General features: G+C 42.4%; 1 protein-coding gene across 4 annotated transcripts in view; it reads left to right on the forward strand.

The window, feature by feature from the left end:
* LOC117508745 (neurofibromin) overlaps positions 1–23875 on the forward strand; it is a 333092-nt gene that overhangs the window by 280245 nt on the left and 28972 nt on the right. For all 4 annotated transcript variants that reach the window (XM_034168565.1, XM_034168568.1, XM_034168567.1 and 1 more), the window contains 4 exons: positions 678–739; positions 1844–1985; positions 17657–17758; positions 19069–19209. In XM_034168565.1, the coding sequence (XP_034024456.1) occupies positions 678–739; positions 1844–1985; positions 17657–17758; positions 19069–19209 (447 nt within the window). The remainder of the gene's footprint in view (positions 1–677; positions 740–1843; positions 1986–17656; positions 17759–19068; positions 19210–23875) is intronic.

Consider the following 23875-nt stretch of genomic DNA (forward strand, 5'->3'; position numbering starts at 1 on the left):
GTTGTCCTCGTTTTCTCTTCCTTTTGATGTGTTGTTTCAGACAGGAAAGGCATGAAACCTGCAAGCTTTCAGCTGGTAAGAATCGGTCCAGGAGAAGATAATGTGTTGGTGGCAGAAATTCTTCTCATAATCCACCCATTCATTTTCTAAACATTTTTATTGCGTAAACTGTTATTTATTATTGCATTTATTGTGACTTTGCGGCGTGTTTTAAACAAACTGGTTACACCTTATACACCACCTCTAGTATAGATTGAAATCAGTAATACTGCTATATAACTCTGTCACCATGTGAAAATTCCTGTGTTATTAATTTTAGAACAAATCTTTCACCCCTGTTGTGAAGCCAAATGCATGTTTTGCCAAGATTATTATTCAATTTCATGGACTATAATCTAGAGAACCTTGTTTTGTGACATTACTGGAACTATTTGGAACATAAGCATCTAATTTTATGTTCGATGTTTATGAGATAAACAGATCTGTCAGGATCCAGAATGTATTAATATCATGCATGAATAAAATATGACTGTGCTCTGTTGTGAAACAATTTTTTAGTGTCTCTGCCAGGTTCCTGGTGTGAGTCCTTGAACTTGGACTCACACATTCATACTCAATCAGGCAGCTTTTGTTGAAGCTGCTGGAGTCTCAAACTGTTTGTTGTGTTTCTTATTTAGGCCTGTATGAGGGACATCCCTGCCTGCAAGTGGTTGGACCAGTGGACAGAGCTCGCACAGAAGTAGGAATCTCTTTGATCCCCTAATATACAAATAATGAATGCTTATGAGTTCAATGGGACAAATATTTCATGAGGTGAAAGCTGGAACATACCATTCAACGAGGCGAAGTCGAGTTGAATGGTATGTTCCAGCTTTCACCGAATTAAATATTCGTTCCACTGAAAGAATGTAAAAACAATCAGTATTTGTTATATACAACGGCAAAAATAGATCCTTGTCATTTGATATTTTATTAATTTATAAACAACAGAAAAGGGACTTACATTTTGGTGTTCCCATGATGCTAAAGTCCAAATTGTAACGTGTAGTCCATTGATGCTGTGCACTGACTTTGTACTCCATAAAAAAAAGGAAAGGAAAAAAAGACGTTGTGTAGTTTTTCAGTCCAGCCAAAAATCATGTCAGCTTTTCATCTGAACAGCTCTTCATGCATCCAGATGGCTTACAGTGGAGTGGAGTGTGTGTGTGTGTGTGTGTGTTACAAGAATTAGCAGCGTCAGTTAGCTCGATCAAATTATTGTTTCGTTGTCACCCGTGCGCACGCACACACGCAACCGGGTCGGCGCTTGTGCGTGTGTGTACTACCAAAAAAACAGTGTACATCCTCAGTGCAGCAAAAAAAAAAAAATCACATCAGAAATTAATCCAGCTTTTCATTCCAACTTCCTGCCAACAGCCTCCAGACAGCACAGTGGATTGGTTTTGTGCGTGCGTGAGCACGCGCATGTGTGGGCGCACGTGCATGTGCGTGCACGAGCATGAGTGGGGATGCGCGTGTGCGAGCATGTGTGCACGCGCCATCCCTGGTGCAATGGTACCAAATGTATGGAACCAAATTTGCACTCTAAATGGAACCAAACTGCACTCTAAATGCAATGCAACACAAATGGGATGAATTAATCCATGTCGTGTGACATACAAAGCACCAATCAGATGACAAGGATCCACTCAGCCGTTATATAATAACTCAGTCATTCAGGGTATGTGCACATGTGCTGAGAATCACAGGTGCGTGTGTGTGTGTGTGTGTGTGTGTGTGTGTGTGTGTGTGTGTGTGTGTGTGTGTGTGTGTGTGTGTGCGCGTGCGCGCCTTATGTGACCAGGTTTGCATTCCAGTACAACCCGTCCCTGCAGCCCAGAGCTTTGGTGGTTTTTGGCTGCATCAGTAAGCGGGTGAGCCATGGCCAGATAAAACAGATCATCCGGATCCTCAGCAAGGCCAGCCCACTCCTCAGCATAGACCGGGTCAGGCTGCACATTCCATTTTGTTGATTTTATGTCACTGTCTCATTTGCTCTTGTGTGGCTTCAGATTTTTTGCTGCAGTTACACTAACACAGGGTCACCACTGGTTTTCTAATTTATTACAGTAAAATGAATATGCCAGGTATCATCTCGCTATCAGAATCAATATGGCAGGCTCTGGACTACAATCTGGTAGATCCAAACTCAACGGGTAGACTCTGTGATTCGAGTTCCTACCGGTGGAATCACAGATTCTACCAGATCTCTTGCACACATAAGATGATCAATACACATGCTTATAATTATATCACACAATTAACAGCAAGGAATTATGGCTGCACATTTTGACTAAATTGTAAGCAGTAGTGGGCACAGTTCCGCTAATCCGCTAATTATCAAAGCTAATGCTTTCATTATCGGATTAGCTTCTCAGATAACTTTGAAAACCATCAGCGGACTAATTATCTTCCGATAAATTTTTGTCCGATAATTTTTAGACCACTAACACATTTTCACAGGCGTGGTGAACAAAACCTAAGTTACACACATTTATGAAGTCTGAAATCAAAGATTTGAGTACCTACCTGTTAAATGTTTTGTAGTAAACGTACAGTGCTATCTTCTGCAAACAGAGGAGAGCTAGTTCCAGGAGAAACCACTCTATCCTCTCCAGGCAAAGGTGAACTGGTCACAAAAAAGAAAAAAGATCATTTCTTTTGACCCCATACTGATGCGCTGCCAATATCACCCAAGTCATCCAGAGGCATACAGTTTTAACTTATGGTTAAAATTTTAACCAAACTTATTTCGGACAAGTGATTTAAATTAACGTCATGTCTGAAGTTTTATAAAGTGAAAATATCAGATATATGTTTTAGTTTTAAAGTTATGCACTAATTTTGAAGTTTTTAGTGTGGACATGCAGTGTCCAGGCACATTATGGGTAATCTCAGTACATTTACGACAGAAGAAATGCATTTGAGACGACACGGACAACAGCATTAAACCCTTTGTATATTGTGCCTAAATCTCTTGTGAATATATTCTCTGGGTTTATAGACATTGTTATTGTGTTTGTTTTATGTAAAAATGCCAGAAGAAGCCTAGGTTGCTTCTCCATTATTTTCAATTGGAATCACTGTGAGCTGCAATCGCTTCCTGTCCTGCTTATGTCAAACACTGTCTGTCGTCTTTATTACAGAGTAATATACTTGTATATAAGATGTCTGAAATTCAGTTTGTGTTTATTAAATTCCAAGCAGCTTAAATGTAAAGCCTCGGTCCCACCGAATAATGAAGGCTGAAGAAGGAGCCACGCATGGGTGTGGGGTGATTATTTGAAGAATGACCCACGTTTTCATCTATCACGTATCCACTATGAAGGTGCCACTATGTGCCTCTCTGTACCCCGCATGTGCCACGTAGCAGCCTCTAGTGAGCCACGACCACCTGTCAATACAGCCTCGAATGGCTCGCATCAGCCACACTAAGCCACGTAGTGCCATGATAGCGCCATGATAACGCCATGTTGGCACACGTTTAGGCATGAGTATGGTCCAGACCTCCAGCCCTCCCACACCTGGTCCTTTTAAAGTCTGGGTTTTCAATTCACAGATTCACAGCAGCATTTAAAGATGTCCCTTCTTTTTTTTTCTTTTTTTTTTACGCAGTCCAAAAATAGACACTCCATCACAGTTCCGCAGTTGTGCGCTGTGCGCCAGGCTGCTGTCCACCTGTAATACACCAGACCAGCTGGACCCGAACCACGGGTTCCTGGAGAGCCACCTCTGTGCTCCTTGCTGGCTCCGCGGCTCTCTGGCTTTTTTTTTTTTTTTTTTGCGGCTTTAAACACACAAAACTTTGTTTGTCCGTTTATTTCTGCAAAAATGCTCTTTTGCGCGCACGCTGCTGTTGTCCTTTCATGGACAGCTGCCTCTCTGCTCTTTCTGGCTTCCTTTCCATCCATGGCTTGCTGGCTTTATTTTTTCCCTGGCTTTAAACACAATCATTTTTACAAAGTGAATCCACTTTTGACTTTGTGTTCGTCCATTTATTTCTGCAAAAGCACTCTTTTGCGCGCGGTGCCATTCTGCATACAGAATGAGGTGGCCATTTTATTATATACACCTGTGGATCATTTTCAATATATATATATATATATATATATATTTCTTTATTTCTTCCGCAGCTCCGAGCTGCGTCGGACTCATCTGAGCTGCGTCGGACTCATCGGAGCTGCGTCAGTCACAGTCAGTCAGAGCTGCGTGTCGTCAGAGCGAGCTGCAAAAAGTTTGTACCTGAGTTTTCAGAGGTGGTGTTTGTAGTTGCCATCTGCCACGCCGGTGTTTGCCAACCCGGACAGTGGGAATACCACCTCAACCGGCAACATAGCCCCGCGACTGGACAGCAACAACGTCCGAGGCCCAACGTGGTGAATTCACTGAGGCCGCGCGCTGCGTCATTAAAGCCGCGCGTCACGAGTGCCGCTTCCCCGAGGCCTCGTGCAGCCACCGCGGATCCATCAGCGCGGAAACACCGAGGCCGCGCGGCACCAGCGCAGTGCAGATCCATCCCGGTGACAAACAACGCAGGCTGTTAACATCGGCGATCGACAAGCTGCTCATAAGCCGACCATGGGGCCTAAGAAGGTTCTGACAGCGGAGGAAGGTGACGATATTAAAAAATCTCTGGACTTTCTATCAGAGGAGATTTCTGTTGTGAAGCAGCAACAGAAATCAATCATGGATCTGGTGGAGGAGGTGAAGGCATTATGGCTCCAGAACGCCGAGAAAGACCGGCATCTGGTGCAGCTGGAAAATAGAGTGGCTGAATTGGAGCAGTACACCAGAATTAACGACGTCATCATCACAGGTCTTCACATCAAACCACGGTCCTACGCACGGGCGGTAACAGATGAGAGCGGAGGGGAGCCCAGTGAACAGGAGGTCAGCTCTGTGGAAAAACAGGTTGCTGATTTCCTCCTATCTAAAGGTATAGAAATGGATTTAAATAACATTGAAGCGTGCCACCCTCTGCCCCGGAGAAATGACGGTGATAAACGAACCGTCATCATGAGATTCATCAACAGAAAACACAAAACAGCACTGTTAAAACAAGGAAGAAAACTGAAAGGGACAAACGTATTCATCAATGAACATCTCACCAAACGGAATGCCGACATCGCCAGGAAAGCACGCTTCTTAAAGAAACAGGGAAAAATCCAGCACACATGGACTTCAAACTGTAAAATATTCATCAAACTGAACGGATCACCAGAACAAGCAAAAGTCATGGCAATAAGGAACATCGAGGAGCTGGACAAATATGAACAATAGGTATGAGGACTCAAACACATCACAGCACCATGATGCAGACTGGAGCAACCCACTCATCCACATCATCTACACCCGGAGACAAGAGAGACATAATGACTAAGGATAATGATCCGTTTATTTCTGCCCAGGAGCTCTGTCTAGATACATTTAATTATAATAACTCTGCTAACCACCCCTTCGAATCTGAAAATGATCCTGATACCTTTTTCAGTGAGAATATTGTGAGACAGTGCAAATATTTTACAGAAGAACAATTAAAAAATTATAAAATCAATGACGAAAATTTTTCAATTATACATTTCAACAGCAGAAGTCTTTCTCGTAATCTGTCCACTATTAATGATTGTTTGAAAACATCCAAAAAACGTTTTTCAGTTATTGCAATTTCAGAAACATGGTTAAATGAGGATAATAAAGATCTGGTATATCTTGATGGTTATGAATTCTTCCTGGTTAATAGGCAGACGAGAAGGGGCGGAGACGTTGCATTATTTGTAAAGTCAGATTATAACTGTAAACTCATTAACAACATGTCATTTACAGTGGACAACATCATGGAATGTGTTACCATAGAAATGACATCTATAAACTCCAAAAACATAGTTGTTAGTTGCATTTACAGAGCTCCTGGGACAAATATTGACACCTTTGAAGACATTATCTTAGGAATGTACAACAAAATCAACAGAAATAAGCATTTATTTGTCTGTGGAGATTTCAATATAGATTTTTTAAACCCTCACAATCATCCACAAATTACCTCATTTATAAACACCTTGTACTGTTTAGGACTGTTTCCAAACATCATTCATCCGAGCAGAATAACTATGGACTCAACAACTCTCATTGACAATATTTTAACTAACGTTATATCCGGTAATCTTAGTGGGGGACTACTGGTCAGTGATATCAGTGATCACTTGCCAGTTTTCTCAGTCTTTGCATTGGAGGGTTGTTGTAAGTATCGAAGCAATATCAAATTCATGAGTAGAAAAGTAACACCTGAAACAATTGATAATTTAAGGGAGGATTTATCAAGTCAGAATTGGTCAGATGTTTTTGTTGATGATGTTGACAGGTCATATGATGCTTTCATTTCCATTTTTTCCAGTTTGTATAATAAACACTGTCCATTTGTTGACAAAATATATAGAAATCAATATAGCAACAAACCATGGATAACTAAGGGACTTCAGAGGGCATGTAAAAAGAAAAACGTACTATATAAACAATTCATAAAACTACGAACTAAGGAAGCTGAAAGTAAGTATAAAACATATAAGAATAAGTTAATCAGTATCATGAGACTCAGTAAAAAAACATATTATAATGAGTTACTTGTCAAAAATAGAAATAACATCAAAAACACATGGAACATATTAAATGAAATAGTAAAAAAGAATAGAGTAACTAGAGATTATCCTTCATTTTTTCAGAGTAACAACTACATCACGATTGATAACGACGAGTCTATTGCTGAACACTTTAATGAATACTTCGTTAATGTGGGTAAAAATCTTGCCAGTAAGATTGACTCATCAACTAATAACTTCTGGGTAAATAATTCAACGTTTAACAAATCTGTTTCAATGTTCATTGGTGGTACTCATGAAAGGGAAATACTTGATCTGGTTCATGGTTCAAAAAGTAAGAAATCGACTGATTTTAATAATTTGGATATGGCTTTATTAAAAAAAAAAGTTATTGATTGTATAGTAAAACCGTTCAATTATATTTGCAATATGTCACTAAGTACTGGTAAATTTCCTTCTCAAATGAAAATAGCCAAAGTAATTCCTCTGTTTAAAACTGGTGACAAACACACATTTTCTAATTATAGACCTATATCACTCCTGCCACAATTTTCCAAAATTTTGGAAAAAATATTTGCTAAAAGATTAAATGATTATTTACTGAAGCATAACATCATTTGTGAAGAACAATATGGATTCAGAAGGTCTCGAACTACATCACATGCTTTGATGAACTTTGTGGAAAGTATAGCAACCACAATTGATAATAAACAATACACAATAGGTGTTTTTTTTTATTTACAGAAAGCGTTTGACACAATTAACCATGGAATACTATTAAGTAAACTGCAGAAATATGGAATCAGAGGTCTGGCATATGAATGGATAGCTAGTTATTTACAAGGCAGATTTCAGTATGTTCAATTCAATAATACAAATTCTGAACTCAGCGATGTCACATGTGGGGTGCCGCAGGGCTCAGTGCTGGGTCCTTTGTTGTTTATAATCTATATAAATGATATAAGTTGGGTGTCGAGTTCACTGAGATGTGTCCTTTTTGCGGATGATACAACTGTGTTCTGTAGCGGTGAAAATCTTGAACAGCTTCTGGACATAGTGGAGAAAGAACTGGAAAAATTTAAGGTTTGGTTTGACGCTAATAAGTTGTCACTCAACCTTGGGAAAACTAAATGTATTATATTTGGAAATAAACAGGCACCCAAATGTAAAAATGTAACTATAAACAATAAGGAAATTGAGTTAGTAACAGAGAATAAATTTTTAGGTGTTATAATTGATAATAAACTTAGCTGGAAACCACATATAAATTATGTGAAATCAAAATTGTCAAAAACTATAGCCATTTTGTATAAAGCCAAAGACCTACTGCCGCAAGAAGGGTTACTTACTTTATATCATTCTCTGATGGTACCATATATGACATATTGTGTTGAGTCATGGGGAAACACTTACAAATCAAATACCAATCCAATATTCCTTTTGCAAAAACGAGCCATACGAATCATCTGCAATAAACAATATCGTGAACCAACTCATTCTCTATTTGTGTCTTTAAATTTATTAAAATTCATTGATTTGGTCGATTACATTACAATTCAAACTTTATTTCGAGCGAAAAACCAAGCCTTACCGAGACATGTCCAGAGTCTGTTCCGATTGAGGGAATCCAGATATAGTTTAAGAGGTTGTGCAATTTTTATGAAACCACCAGTAAGAACAAATGTAAAGGGTTTTTGTGTGTCTGTGGTTGGGGTGAGGAAATGGAACAAATGTTCAACAGAGGTTAGAATGAGTAGTACCTTAGTGAGATTTAAGAAACTACTCAAAAAGAACATTATGTCTAAGTATCATAAAGAAGCAAATATAATTTGATTTATATGGAATGTTCAATTTATAAGTGGGACTTATTGTATATTTGAATGTGTGGGTATGTATATGCGTATGTAGATATATAGATATGGGTAGGTGTATATGTATATAAGTGACTGTGTATATGTATGTATATATTTATGTTTGTAAAGTATATACGTATGTATATAGGTATATGTGGCACAGCCCAAGCAGAGGGTCACCCCCAAGAGCCTGGTCTGCTTGAGGTTTCTTCCTTATAGGGAGTTTTTCCTCACCACAGTTGCCTAGTGCTTGCTCTGGGGGTTGGTAAGGTTAGTCCTTACTGGCGTAAAGTGCCTTGATTCGACTTTCTTATGATCTGGTACTATATAAATATAATTATAAGTGAATAGTATATTGATGTGTATGTCTGTGTGTCGACATGTAGTAGTGAATTTATATTTATGTAAATATGACTGATTAGAATTGTTGAACTTGTACTAGCAGGGGTGGGCGCTGATAAGCTTTGCTTCAGCCCACACCCTTTCGGACTCACTAGTTTTGTCTGTGTTTGTTTGTGGAATTGTTCATTTTTTTCTATTTGAATATTTTGTGTGCTGAATTAAAAAAACTTTGTCACTTACAAGTCACCATGATACAACTTTTAACTTTGTGTTATGTCTTCAAAATCGGTCTTTTGCGCGCTCTCCACCTGTGTTGCCGCACAGCTCCTGCTCTTAGCTGCTCCACTGGAGTTATTATCTTCCATGGTTTTAAACACACGTCCACTTTCACGCAGTCACCCAAATTTTAACTTTGTGTTCGTCCAATATTGACTGAAATATCACTCTTTTGTGAGCTGGCGTTCTGCCTAAATGCTCGTTTGAAGCGTGATGATGAGTCACTGCCTCAGTGCGCACACACAGCGGAGCTCATGTGATCCATTAATTCCAGAAGTGATGAGAGGTATTTTCGGCATCCAAGGTTTGACAGAAAATGATTAATCCGCTACAAAATAATTATTTTATATAGAGTCCAGCGCACAGAGCCGGTGGAATTGTGTGCACAAGAGAGCCGCTCCAAAAATAGCCTCTCAGGTCCTCCCTCAGTGCGCACACACAGCGGAGCTCATGTGATCCATTAACAAGATATTAAATTAACATACTTTTACATACAACAGACATCAACATACAGACATACTTTTACAGCAAGGAACTGTTTTATCAAGCTATAAAAAATATTAAAATAATTACCTTAAGCTGTTCAAAATACATCCCACAAGGAGCAGGAAAGAGAGGAAAAAAGTGTCCAGATGAAACAGTCCTCTGTGATGCCAGAAGTGATTAGAAGTGTTTTCAACATCAAAGGTTTGGCAGAAAATGATTAATCCACTACAAAATATATAGAGTCCAGCGCACAGAGCAGGTGCAATTGTGTGCGCAAGAGGAGGAGCCGCTCCAAAAATAGCCTCTCAGGTCCTGCGAAGGTGCCAGGCGCACGGATAATGGACTTTTTGCAGACTCGTAAGCACCATGCAAATGCCTCTAAGCCGTCGCAGTAACTCGAACACAAACTGCGCCACGCTGTTGTTGCTAAATTTTGAACATCTTGAAATTAGCGCCACGCTCAGAGAGGAGCCTCGTTAACTGAAGGTAATGCCTCTAAGAGCCACTCTGAACCACTATACTGCCACGATAGCTCACGAAACCAAAAAAAACAGGGTGCGTGGCTCCTTCTTCACTCCTTCACTCGGTGGGACCGAGGCTTAACAGACACGGATTATTTGGAATATTTGTTTTGGCAAGTTTTCAAGGTCTCTACTGCCATCTGCTAACCAGTAGTGTTCATGGCAGTATGAGCGTCTGGACGCCAGTAGATGGCAGTGTTCTATTTATTTTGACCCGGGTTATATCAGACGGTTGTCTAATCACAACTTGACTTTTTGGCTTTTGCAAATGGCTTTTTTTTTCTCAAATAAAAAAGGCATATTTTACAAAAGCACATTTACGAGGGCTGTCAGTAAAGTATAGGTCCTTTTTATTTTTTTCAAAAACTATATGTTTTTACATCAGACATGCTTGAACCCTCGTGCGCATGCGTGAGTTTTTCCACGCCTGTCGGTGACGTCATTCGCCTGTGAGTCGTCCAGCCCCTCGTCGGAATTCCTTTGTCTGAGAGGTTGCTGAGAGACTGGCGCTTTGTTTGATCAAAATTTTTTCTAAACCTGTGAGGCACATCGAAGTGGACACGGTTTGAAAAATTAAGCTGGGTTTCGGTGAAAATTTTAACGGCTGATGAGAGATTTTGAGGTGATACTGTCACTTTAAGGACTTCCCACGGTGCGAGACGTCGCGCAGTACTCTCAGGCGCCGTCGTCAGCCTGTCTCAAGCTGAAAACCTCCACATTTCAGGCTCTATTGATCCAGGACGTCGTGAGAGAACAGAGAAGTTTCAGAAGAAGTCGGTTTCAGCATTTTATCTGGATATTCCACTGTTAAAGGAGATTTTTTTAATGAAAGACGTGCGGACGGGTCCGCGCGTCGGGACGCAGCCGGCGCGGTGCGGCGGCACAGGAAAAACACCTCCGTGTTGATAACCATTTGTAAAATCCAGGCGGCTTTTGATGGCTTTCAGTGGAGTGAGTATATGAGAAATTGTTTAACAGCTGGACATGTTCCAACTTGTCCTTAAGGCTTCCAACGGAGGTGTTTTTCCTGTGGCGGAGCGTCGCAGCGGCTGCAATCCGTCTGCACGTCTTTCATTAAAAAAATCTCCTTTAACAGTGGAATATCCAGATAAAATGCTGAAACCGACTTCTTCTGAAACTTCTCTGTTCTCTCACGACGTCCTGGATCAATAGAGCCTGAAATGTGGAGGTTTTCAGCTTGAAACAGGCTGACGACGGCGCCTGAGAGCACTGCGCGACGTCTCGCACCGTGGGAAGTCCTTAAAGCGACAGTATCACCTCAAAATCTCTCATCAGCCGTTAAAATTTTCACAGAAAACCAGCTTAATTTTTTGACCCGTGTCCACTTCGATGTGCCTCACAGGTTTAGAAAAAATTTTGATCAAACAAAGCGCCAGTCTCTCAGCAACTTCTCAGACAAAGGAATTCCGACGAGGGGCTGGACGACTCCTCCCACAAGGAGTGCTCACAGGCGAATGACGTCACCGACAGGCGTGGAAAAACTCACGCATGCGCACGAGGGTTCAAGCATGTCTGACGTAAAAACATATGAATGAAATCCATATAGTTTTTGAAAAAAATAAAAAGGACCTATACTTTATTGACAGACCTCGTATATGTAAACACCAACACACACCTCACATTAACGTGTTGGTTTTTACATAGAATGAATGAGTCAACCAATCAGTGTTAGAGGAGGCTCATTTACCCATAATCCCTTTGGCATCTGTCTGTGTTTGTTGTTACAAAACTTCAGAATTAGTGCATTATTTAAAATTAAAAGGTATGTCTTATATTTTAACTTTGTACAAATGACAGAATTGACATTGACAGGATTAATTTTATTTATAAATCAGAACCACAAGTCAAAACTGCTATATTTTCCAGGACCTCTGCCTCACGGCAGCACTGCTGTATTGTTAAGGAATAATGACTTGCTTTGTGTGTGTACAGTTGAGCTTAGCTCCTCTCACCTGCTTCACTGCTACAAAATATGTAGTAAACAGGAGCTTCCAGCAGTGGGCAGGGCGCACAAAGACAGAAGTGCTGACCTCATTGTTTGGGTTTGTGAAAGCCTTTGATGCTACCAGTAGCGATCGTGGTGTTAAAACTCAAAATCAGCTTGTTAGGAGTTGCAAGTGTTCTGGAGACAATACTGAAGGTTATCAGTTAGCTGTAGCTTCCGATAATTTTTTGGGCGGTTTATCGGTTTAGCTTCATAAAAGCTAACTTTTCAGTTAGCTGATTAGCTGTTATCGAAGCTAACGTTTTGGTTAGCTGTGCCCACCACTGATTGTAACACATGAATGTGTTTTGCATTTTCATGTAGATGGACATATTTTTTTTAAAACGGTGCTTGTTTGAATGGAATTACTATAAGTTTTTTTTTTTTTTTTTTACAGAAAATCCCTGTTTTCAAAAATACCTGTTCACATGTGGCATGTTGTTTGTGATTGCACTTCTATTAAAACAAGGTTTTAAGTGTTTTTTAATTGTTTATCTGTATGTGTAATTGGATAATTTGTTATAGCTAATCTGTATTCAATAGATCTATACATGGTTAAGTTTTTGTTTTTCTTCTTCATGAATAAGAGAGAGTTACATATGTAACTACAGCTCTATGAATTCCAGATGACCGTCAGAGGGTGATACTTAGCCCCTGGATGATTCCATGCGCAAATGAGTAGAGGTCGAGATCTTATACCCACAAAGTCATGTTAGTGGGCGTGACCTGGGTGACATCAGCATCAGTATAAAGACTGTCATCCAGCATTCATTTCTTTTGGAATCTATCGACAAGACTCACAGTGACAACCAACTCTGGCAGTCATCCGGAATTCATAGAACCATAGTTACATATGTAACTCTTGTTCTATTTCATTCCTCCTGACTGCCAGAGGGCAGTGCTTAGCGCCTGGATGACCTCATACCAACAAGGTCACGAGGAATCTGCTCTTACTGAAACTCAGTTGCAGTTTGAAGAGGCCGATAATACGGCCGTCATCACAGGGTGAGGAGCAGCCACATGAACTCTGTAGAAGCGGGTGAAAGTACAGGCGGAAGCCCACATTGCTGCAATACAGATGTCGCTCAGTGGAAGACCTCTCAGGGCAGCCCAGGAAGTGGATGTGCCCCGAGTTGAATGACATCTCACAGGAAAAGGTTGGCAGTTGCCAGTCCTGTAAGCTTGCAATACAATGTCAACAATCCAATGTGACAGTCTGTGTTTTGACAAGGCACAGCTCTTCCTGTGCCCCCCATAGCAGACAAACAGAGCATCAGTTCTGCGGAACTCAGTTGTCAATTCAATGTAATGTTTAAGTGCACATTCAGGGCACAACAGACTAGAAGTAGTCTGTGCAGTAGATTGTGGGGCAAAGACAGCCAAGGTAACAGGTTGGTTGACTTGAAAAGTCAAACCTCACTTTGATAGAAAGGAAAGGTTAGGCCATAGAGTATCCCCTGACCCATCAGAATTCCACCACACACAAGTCATGGAGCTCCCCAACACGCTTTGCAGGTGAAATTGTAAAGAGGAATGCAGTCTTAACAGACAACCATCTGAGGTCACTGCCTCCCAGTAGCTCAAGTGATGAAGAGCATAAGCCCTCTAGGACTAATGAAAGATGCCAGGATGTCACACATGCAACCCTCAGAGGCTGCAGCCGCAGAACACGTCTTAAAAAAAAAACGGCATATCAAAGAGTACCACTCTATTGACTTACCATCCACCATAATGTGCCAAACAGAGATACCAGCAACCTAGACCTTAATAGTAGAGACAGAAAGATCACTGTCAAACAGTGTTTGAAGATGGCTAAAGAGCACTGGCACAGAGCAACACTCTGGGTTTACACTACACAATGTTTATTGCACCAAGGGTTAAAAAGCTTCCATCTTTTGTCATTTAATGCCCTAGTGGAGGATGCATGGGCATTCAGTACAGTCTGTACAACAGCTTGATAACAGGAATTCAGCATGGATTCTGGCCCTACAGGGGCCACACATAAAACTGAAGACTTTCTGGATAAGAGTGCCAAATGCATCCCTCCAACTGTGACAAAAGATCCCTGATGAGCATTAGAATTATGGGGGACCATGTCCTGCCCAGCTAGTATGGGGCTAGCAGCAACACAGTGATTGCTCATGCATATCCTGAGTAATGTCGCTAGGACCAACTGAAAGAGGAAACCCATGCAGGAGACAGCCTTGCCAAGGATGAGCCAGAGTATCTTGGCCCAAGGGACTGTTTGGTTCTGACAGAGAGAACCACAGGCAACAGTATGTTGTGGCATTCGAGGCAAACAGATCAAATTCCGCTGTGCCATACCTGTCCCAGATCATCTGAGCCATATCCAGGTTTAGTCACCACTCGCTTGGTGGTGGTTTTGTTGTGAGAGCAAATCTGCAGCACAGCTGTGCACATCCATCAGATGCAGAGCTCTGAGACTCTGCAAGTGAAGCAGAACCCACTGGAGGAGCTTCTGGGCTTCTTTCAGGGAATGAACAGACCTCCTGGTGCCCCATTGATGGTTTATATTTTAGATTGTTGATGTGTTGTCTGACCAAACACCCATGTTTCCCCTCTAATGCAGGGGAGAAATGCCTGAGCTAGACAGACAGCCTGCAGCTCTAGTACATTGATGGGCTGAAGCCTCTCCCAAGGGCTCCAGACACCCCTGACCATTCTGTGGTTTCACACTGTGCCCCAACCTAAAAGTGAGGCATTGGTTAGAACACCACATGTCATGAACTCCTTGTCTGCCCAGGGCCGAAGATGTCAAAGGCCGGGAAGATGCACAAGCCTGTTTTGATGCAGTTTGAGATTGAGGCCCAGGCAGTTGAGCCAAATTTGTAAGGGGCACAAAAACAGGAGTAACAGAGGTATGACTACTGATGCTGCAGTCAGCTTTCCCATTGGCTGGAGGAGCAGACCGTAAGTCAGTCTTGCATTCCTGCGAACACGGGAGACCAGAGTGAGAATATCATCCATTCTCTGTGGGGATGAGCAAGCTCTCAGCACCAGTGAGAGCTTGCCGATTGCAGTGCCAATAAAAACCACTTGTCAAGGAGCTCTTTGCGAAATTCACAGAGTCCTAACTGCAACACGTCGTTCAGTTGGGACAAAGTGTTAGAGAGTGCTTGTTCCTGGCTTGGAGCACACACAAGCCAGTCATCTAGGTACACAAGAATCCATATTCCATAAGCCTGCAAAGGAGAAAATTCTGCTGCCACACACCTGGTGACCGTACGAGGAAAAAGGGAGAGTCCACATGGAAGGACTTGGAACTGATAGGCCTGTCCCTCAAAGGCACACAGTACCTTCACATATTTATTTAAATGTCTGAGGTCAAAAATAGAATGAAAAACACGATACTTTTTTGGAACTACAAAATAAATTGAATAGAACCTGTTCTATGGCTCCTTTCTTCAGGAGTTCTAAAATTTCCTGCCTGAGAGCAAGAAACCTCTCTCGGTCTGTAACAACTGTAACTTTTACCCCATTGAACTTGGGAGGACGAAGATTGAACTGAATATTGTAGCCGTAGACCAATGTGGAAACCACCCATTGGTCTGAGACCAAGGCCCACCAGAGGCGGTCATGACGGTCCTGCTGGACATTTTTGGAGGTGTACTTGTAGGAGGCCAAAAAGTCGACTGCTGGGAGGGTTGATGAGCCTGACCCCGACCCCAGAAAGCATGTCCATTTGCAGTGCGGACTTGTCTGGCCCAAAGTAAATAATGACTCCGTTGCTGTGATAGACATAGCATCCTCATCACAATGGCTGGTACTGTGAGGAGTCAGCTTCTCTTCACTATATTCACAGGAAGGCGCTAACTGCTCTGTGAGGGGAATAGCAGAAGCCGCAGGAGGGTACAGACTAAGGAGCAATACTTCATCTGAGCAAATTCTGTTGTTCTAGCGTGTCAACCTTAGCAGACAAGACCAGGTCATGGTTACTCTTCTTTTCTGTAGTAGTAAGGGTCTCAGCATGTGGGCGCTTGCATGATATGGAGGCCAGTGTTGCAGAGGGCATCTCAGCCTCAAACTTAGCCAGTCTGGCTGAAACACAATTGAAGCAAGTGTCTTCTGTGAGTGCTTGTTACATGGGTCCAGCCTGAAGACATGATGGGCATAAATTATGGCAATCCTCTGGGTTTAGAGGGGCCAAACAGCTACTGCACGTATGCAAAAATGCAGTCAACATTATTGTGTGAGCCAAGTAGTTAGTTAAGCACACTCAATACACTACGCAGCCAAATCCTTTGGTGAAACATGGTAAAACAATTAGCGGGAAGCACTCTCCGTCCACCAGCAACATAACTTAGACTTAGCCGGTATGTCCCAGCTACAGCTACTGTATAAATGGAGTGGGAACAACAAGCAGTTTAATTGAAAAATACATCAGCGGTCTGTGGACTAACACAAATGTCAACTGCAACAACTTAAGCCACCACAATGGCGTTGTAGCAGGAAGCAGGAAACACACACTACAACGACAAAAGCAGCACGGTATATGCCAGCTGTGGTGCAGGAACACTCGCAACATGTAGCTCAATTTAAAAAATACACCTGCGGTTCAGTTCGTGGACTCATACAGACCTTAATGGCAAGGAGCCAAGAAACCAAAATTGCAGTGGAGAAGGAAGCAGGAAAGCACTCGCAAAGTCAACACAGTACATCCCGGCTACGTTACGGGAAACACTGACAACATGTAGCTCAATCTAAAAAATACGCCACCAGTCTGTGGACTAACACAAACCCAAGTTAAGCCACCAAATTGGTGGTGTAGCAGGAAGCAGGAGACATTTACGCCACCACGGCCAAAGTCAGTGTAGCATGTCCCAGCTATGGTGCAGGAACTCTTGCAATATGCAGCTCAATCTAAAAAATACGCCAGCAGTCTGTGAACTAACACAAACACCACCGAGTTAAGTCAGCCAAAACAGCAGTGTAGGAGGAAGTGGGAAACACTCACGTCACAACGGCCAACGTCAGTGTGGTATGTCCCGGCTACGGTGCAGGAACACTCACATGTTATGAGTGTTCCCGCAGCTCAAATAAAAAAAAAAATATGCCAGCGGTTTGTGCACTAATACAAATGTTAGCATTAACAAGTTTAAGCCATCAGCGTTTATTCGTTGTAAGCTAACTTACTCACCGTGAGTGGTAGCCTAACTTCAAAAAAGAGAATGGAAGTTGTCGTGTTGCAACCTTTGTAGGACACACATAACTCTAACCAAAATGGTTGCGAGGCTCTGACAAGACAAGCGATCCAAAATAATTTGACATTCTGCTCTCATGGAAGAGATGTAGAAAGATCCGAATGCTGGGTAACACCGTCTTTTATATTGTTGCTGACGTCACCTAGGTCATGCTCACTAATGTGACTCTCAACCTCTGTGCATGTGTGCATGGGATAATCCAGGTACTAAGCACTGCCCTCTGGCTGTCAGGAGGAATGAAATAGAACATATTGTTTTGTAATTATGTGTCATGCCTCCTGTCCTTTGGCTCATGTTGTCCATTATCCCACTGCCACAGGGTCTTGAGAGCTGTCTGAAGGGACCGGACAATTACAACAGCCAAGTGTTAATTGAAGCCACTGTCATTGCTTTGACCAAACTACAGCCTCTCCTCAGCAAGGTACACAACCGCTGTAGCCTCATCTTCACTTTTCACGTTAGCAGCAGCAGTCACACAAATTTTCCCCCAATATCTAAAATGAGTCTTATAAACTTGATGTGCCAACCAGCAGAAAGCAACAGAGTTTAAGTGATTACTATCTGTCTGTTGTCTGTCTGGCTGTTTGTGTACAAGACTTATCAGAGTCATTTCACCCACATTTGCTTGGAGATGATCACTGTTTTTTCTTAAAATTGTTCAGCCCTCTTCTCTTTTTCTTCTTCTGTTGGCTGCTCCCGTTAGGAGTCGCCACAGCAGAGCAGTCGTTTCCATCTCACTCTGTCCTCTGTATCTTCCTCTGTCACACTAACCACCAGCATGTCCTTCAGCACATCCATAAGCCTCCTCTTTGGCCTCCCTCTTCTCAACCTGCCTGGCGGCTCCATCGTCATCATCCTTCGCCCTATTTACCCTGGGTCCCTCCTCTGCACATGTCCAAACCATCTCAATCTCACCTCTCTGACTTTGTCTCCAAGCTGTCCCATCTGAGCCGTCCCTCTGATATGTTCATTCCTAATCCTGTGTATTCTCATCACTCCTGAAAAGAATCACATCTTCAGCTCTGCCACATGTCTTTTTGTTAGCGCCACCGTCTCTAAGTTGTACAACATAGTTGGTCTTGCTACTGCCTTGTAGACTTTCCTCTTCACTCTTGCAGATGGTCTTAGGTCACAAATCACTCCTGTCACCTTTCTCCACCCACTCCACCCTGTCTGCACTGTCTTCTTCACCTCTCTACCACACTATCCATTACTTTGGACAGTTGACCCCAAGTATTTAAACTCATCTACTTTCACCACCTCTCCTTGTAACCACACTATTCCACTGGGTTCCCTCTCATTCACACACATGCATTCAGTCTTGCTCCTACTGACTTTCATTCCCCTGCTCTCCAGAGCATATCTCCATTTTTCAGCCCACTCTTCATATATTTATGTAAACATAGAAATATATAGATTGTGATTTATTTTGATTTTGTTCCAATATTGAGATTTAATTGCTGGTTGGGTACATTTGAAGGTGTGTTGTCCCCGATGTGCCCTGTTTGAAAGGGCTGATGGTCATGTGTCACAAAGGTCATTTATGAAGCTGAGTAACCTAACAGGGTTCTTTTTTACTTTTACATATTTGTCTGAACATTGTGTATTGTGTTCTGATTCAGTGACCTATATTTGAGCCCTTCTATTGGCACCAATTTTGTAGTTTGCAAAAACTATCGGTATTAACGCACACACAACCCAAAGCAGACCAGCCAGTGTGTGTGTTTGCAGGAGTCTCCGATGCACAAAGCCCTATTCTGGGTGGCCGTAGCTGTGCTGCAGCTGGATGAAGTCAACCTGTACTCTGCTGGAACCGCCCTGCTGGAGCAGAACCTACACACATTAGACACAATGAGAGTTTTCAATGACAAGGTAACAAACACATTCAGAGAGACAACATACACTCCTGAAAAGACACAATGTTTTTTGACAGTTTTTTTCTAGATAGTGTATGCCAGCACATTTTCACTGCTGCTCTCACTGAATTTGAGTTTTTTTTTTTTTTTTTTTTTTGTAATTTATTTAGCACTATGCATATGCATTTAGCGCTGTGACTCTTTCAACTTTTAACAGCCAGTCATGGTCTGATTGCCCCCCCCGCCCAGATCAGAACTCACGGGAGATGAGGATTTCTGTAAAGAGATTTCTGTCATAGAGATTGGGCGTGTTCCATAGTGTCAATTTCAAGGTCAACATATAGGTCAAAAGGTCATCCAACACAAAAATACCCAAATACACAAACAGAAATACCTTGTTTTGTTACAGCTGTTTTGCAAAAACAGTGAAAAATTGGAATTGTGATATCTCAAAAACTGTTGGTCCGAGAAAGAAGAAATTTTAAATTTTGGGTTTTATGGCCAAGAATTACCTATATACCAAATTTTAGATAAATTGGAGGGGGTGAGGTTTAAAAATGCATATTTTTGGGGTGATCTGAGCTGGACTGACCCTTCAGAGGTTGTGTTCTGACCATGACTCTGTTATCACTGTACTAAATTTATTCACAAAAGAATATTTTTTTCCTACCCTATCCCATGAGAAAGTAATTTTCCTGATTAAGGTATGACTGGCATCTGCCAGTTCTCGCCACTTGCCCAACTGGTACAGCCTTACTGATGTAGAGACTGCCTCTGCAACAATGTAGAGGTCCAGAGGGGCCAAGTTCAGAAGTACTTCTAAAGCTGCTCTCGGTGTTGTCCTGAGGGCACTTGTGATGCCACTTTTTGAACATGAGTCAGTATAACCCTCGCAGCTCCAAGCTCCACTCTGGTCTACCAAACTATTGCAGCATAACTTAGCATGGGTCTTACCACCGAAGTGTACATCCATCTCATCACATTGGGACTACCTCCCCATCTTCGTCCAAAAATACAATGGCACTGTTGTAAACTGAGAATTGCCTTGACATTTCTCAGTTATGTGTCTCTTCCAGTTAAAGCCCCTTTCACACCGGGCTTGCGTACATTTGCGCTAAAATGCATATGGAGTATGCTGGAAAATTGCGCAGACTTGGTGTAGTCCCTGTGTAGGTTGTTGTGTGACGGCGCTTCATTGCGTTCCTAGTCTTGCTTACAGTTGCATATGGTTGCTTAAGGCACTCTCACACCTTGACGATTTGTTAAAAATGCTGACATAAATTAATGCGGCTGTCACACCTTGACGATTAGCCAATGTATGCCGACAGCCCCTTTTCCACCAAGTGGTTTGGGTTGGTACTGCACGGTGTGGTACGGGTCAGAAACAGAGTAATTTAACATTATTTTTATTTTTTGTGTTGGAGGACCATTGTCATTGTGTACAGAATGCTGATGAGTCTGGCTATGGTAAACGCTGCCGTGAGTGAATGAAGTACGGTGACTCTTTAAATTTTTAAAGCGGCGGTTGCTTTTTGATCAGGTCCGCTGATCTGATCAGACCTGATCAGGTCTGTGATGACCTGAATAATGAAGCGCTGTGATGATTTAAACTTGTAAAGCGCCAGTCGACCGCAATCAGGTGCTTGCTGATCGCGGTCGCTGGCACTTTAAAAGTATAAATCATCACAGTGCTTCTAATCTTACCAGGTGTGATCAGACCGTGACAGCAGCATCCTCTGAGAAACGCACCTGGAGCAGAAAAACCACAGAGAGGGACTTGCTTTATAATGACACCAGCATCCTCTGAGAAACGCACCTGGAGCAGAAAAACCACAGAGAGGGACTTGCTTTATAAGCATCCCATTTCTTGTCAGTATTCTAAAGAGAGAGAGAGCGAGAGAGCTGTGTCCTCTCTGCTCTTTTTTTTCCAAGACCTGCTGTTTCTGTTCTTTGGATTTCTGGATTTATGAGTTGAAAGAATGTAAGTTTTCTGATCAGATTACTGTATTGCATGTAAACTGCTCGTTCAGCCATTTTATGATTCACACATGCGTACCTGTTCGATCACCTGTTGTAAAGCACACAGAGGCGCTGTGGGCTGCGTGGATCACGCAGCCACACACGTGCGCTACACCTGTTCTCCTCCAGCTGATTCACTCTGGATGCACACACTCAGTTTTTGGATGTGTACAGTTGCACAGCATTGTGTAGATTTGCAAACAGTCATGCAGTGTTGCACCGACTTGTTTTAAAACTGCGTGATTTCTGCATCCAGTGCACTACGCAGAAAAAATTAAACATATTTAACTTCTTGCGTCTTCCTCGTGTACCTCTCAGCATACTGCTGCGTAGGGAGCAAAAACTCAGCATAGAGCTGCATAAATCGGCTTAGACGGTATGCCACAATACGCAATTCTACGTTGGCCCTGGTGTGAAAGGGGGTGAAGTTTATCTAAATTGACACCAAGGACTTTAATCTACTCAGATAGGATGATACCGTCCAAATTTGGTAAGAACTGCAACAAATTTGGTTCTGTTATTTGTGAGGACCATAACTGTTTTGTGTGGATTCACAGACAAACTGTTGGACACACACCACTTCTCTACTATCCTGAGAGCATTCTGCATGAGTTCTGAAACAGTCCTCAAACACAATCCCTCAATAAAGATAACTAAATCATCTGCATACCCTTGGGTGTACAGTCTGTCATTATTTAACTCAATGACAAGGCTGTCTACAACCAGCAAAGAGGAGAGGTAACGCCTCCTTGAGGACACCTGCGGTTCACTGCCATCATCACTGTGCTGTCATCAAGTGAAGTCATTGTCCTTCTACATTGAAGCATGGCAACAATCCATCTGGTGACAGTGCTGTTCACATTTGGACTGCAGAGCTACTTTGATAGAATCAACCCTATACATTATCAAATGCTCCCTGAATATTGAGAAAACAACCTAAGCCATATTGTTGATGAGATAGGGTTCTCTCAATTCTCATAACAAGATCATGCAGGGCAGTCTTTGTGGGGAGCACTACTTGATATGCATGTTGCCTTACATTGAGTGGTGACCTTTTAAGGACACCATCTCATATCTATTAATTAGTCTCTCCAAACCTTTCAAAAGGAATAATGTGAGACTGATAGGTCTAAATGCTTTAGCTTCTTTGTAAGAAGGTTTGTCTGGCTTGGGTAGAAAAATCACCCTGGCTAGTCTCCACAATTTGGGAACATAGCCATTAGCCAGACATGACTGATACATCTTAGTTATCGTATTGATTAGCACATCCAAGTGCTTCTGTAGAAGAGCAGGGAAAATCCTGTCAGTGCCATTAACTTTGTATGGGCCAAACAAATTGATTGCCCATTTCACTCTAGTTTCATTAACTATCTTACCCACTACAGTCCAGTCTTCCACAGTGGGTCACAAGGAGGCTCATCCATTGGACGCTCCTCAGTCGCCCCGGGAAGTGTACCTGGAGCAGATTCTTTAGGACATTCATCTGGGTGTTCAGAATGCCCTGTGGTGGACAAACGAACTGCAGGTGATTGACTGGCTCCTTTCGCAAGATTTTGTATAGTTTTGAGGAGGCACTTTGTCCCTCTACTTCTCCACAGAAGGTTCTCTAGGAAAGTCTTTTGGCTTTCTTAATGGCTGCTTTGTAACTATTTCTAGTCTTAACATAGTGCTCCCATCTTTTTCCAGATGTTTAAGCTCTATATCTGCACCACTTGGCCCTGATGTCTTGCCGGAGTCCTGTTAGCTCTGGTGTCCACCATGATGGCTTCTTACCAGGCTTCCAGGTCTTCTGCGGAGAAGCAGTCTTGTAGACCATCAACACAGTCTCCTGTTTGCATTTACTTGAACTGCAACTGCATCTAAAGATGTCAGTTCAGGCAGTGATGTGTATCTTAAGGTGCCTTGACATTTGCACGACTTTGATACGCGCACTTACACGCACGTCGTCACGATGATCCCACCCGCTGTATTCCCAGCTGGACGCAGCGCTTTGTTCCACCTGCTGCCACGCGCTCTGTGATGGGCGCTGCGTGTATAAAATATTGATTTCGTACCGGATTAAACATTTTCTCTGCAAGTTGGCTGCTGAAAACTGCTCTAATCGCTTCCTGAATCACAGAGGACCGCTCCAGCTGGAGCCATTCGTGCATGTGCTGAATGAGCTGGAGAAAGCCTTTGGAGCCGTCTAAAAAGGTAATTATTTGTCTTGTTTACATTATCATGGCTTGGTAAAACAGTTGCATGCTCTTTTCTTCTTGCGTGCAGCTGTTAAAGTATGTTTATAACAGATTTAACTTCTTGTAACCCTTCAGACGAGCTTTATCTTCTTGTTATAATGTTCAGACGAGCTGTGTTCTGATGCAATCTGCTGACGTCACCACTCACGCGCACAAAGGCTCCGGCTGCAGCCTCCTCTGTGATTCAGGAGTGATTAGAGCCATTTTCAACGATTTGTAGAAACAAAAGATTAATCTGCCACAAAATAATTATTTTATATACTCAGGGTCCAGTGCAGAGCGCGTGGCAGCCGGTAGAACAAAGAACGGCGTCCAGCTGTGAACACAGTGGGTGGGATCATCATGACGATGTTCGTGCTATTGTGTGAGTCACAGGGATGCTCATGCCAGTGCACCTATACTGGACACTACCCCCTAGGTAACCTA

The sequence above is a fragment of the Thalassophryne amazonica genome, chromosome 4, assembly GCF_902500255.1.
Source record: "Thalassophryne amazonica chromosome 4, fThaAma1.1, whole genome shotgun sequence".
NCBI classification, from domain to species: Eukaryota; Metazoa; Chordata; class Actinopteri; order Batrachoidiformes; family Batrachoididae; genus Thalassophryne; species Thalassophryne amazonica.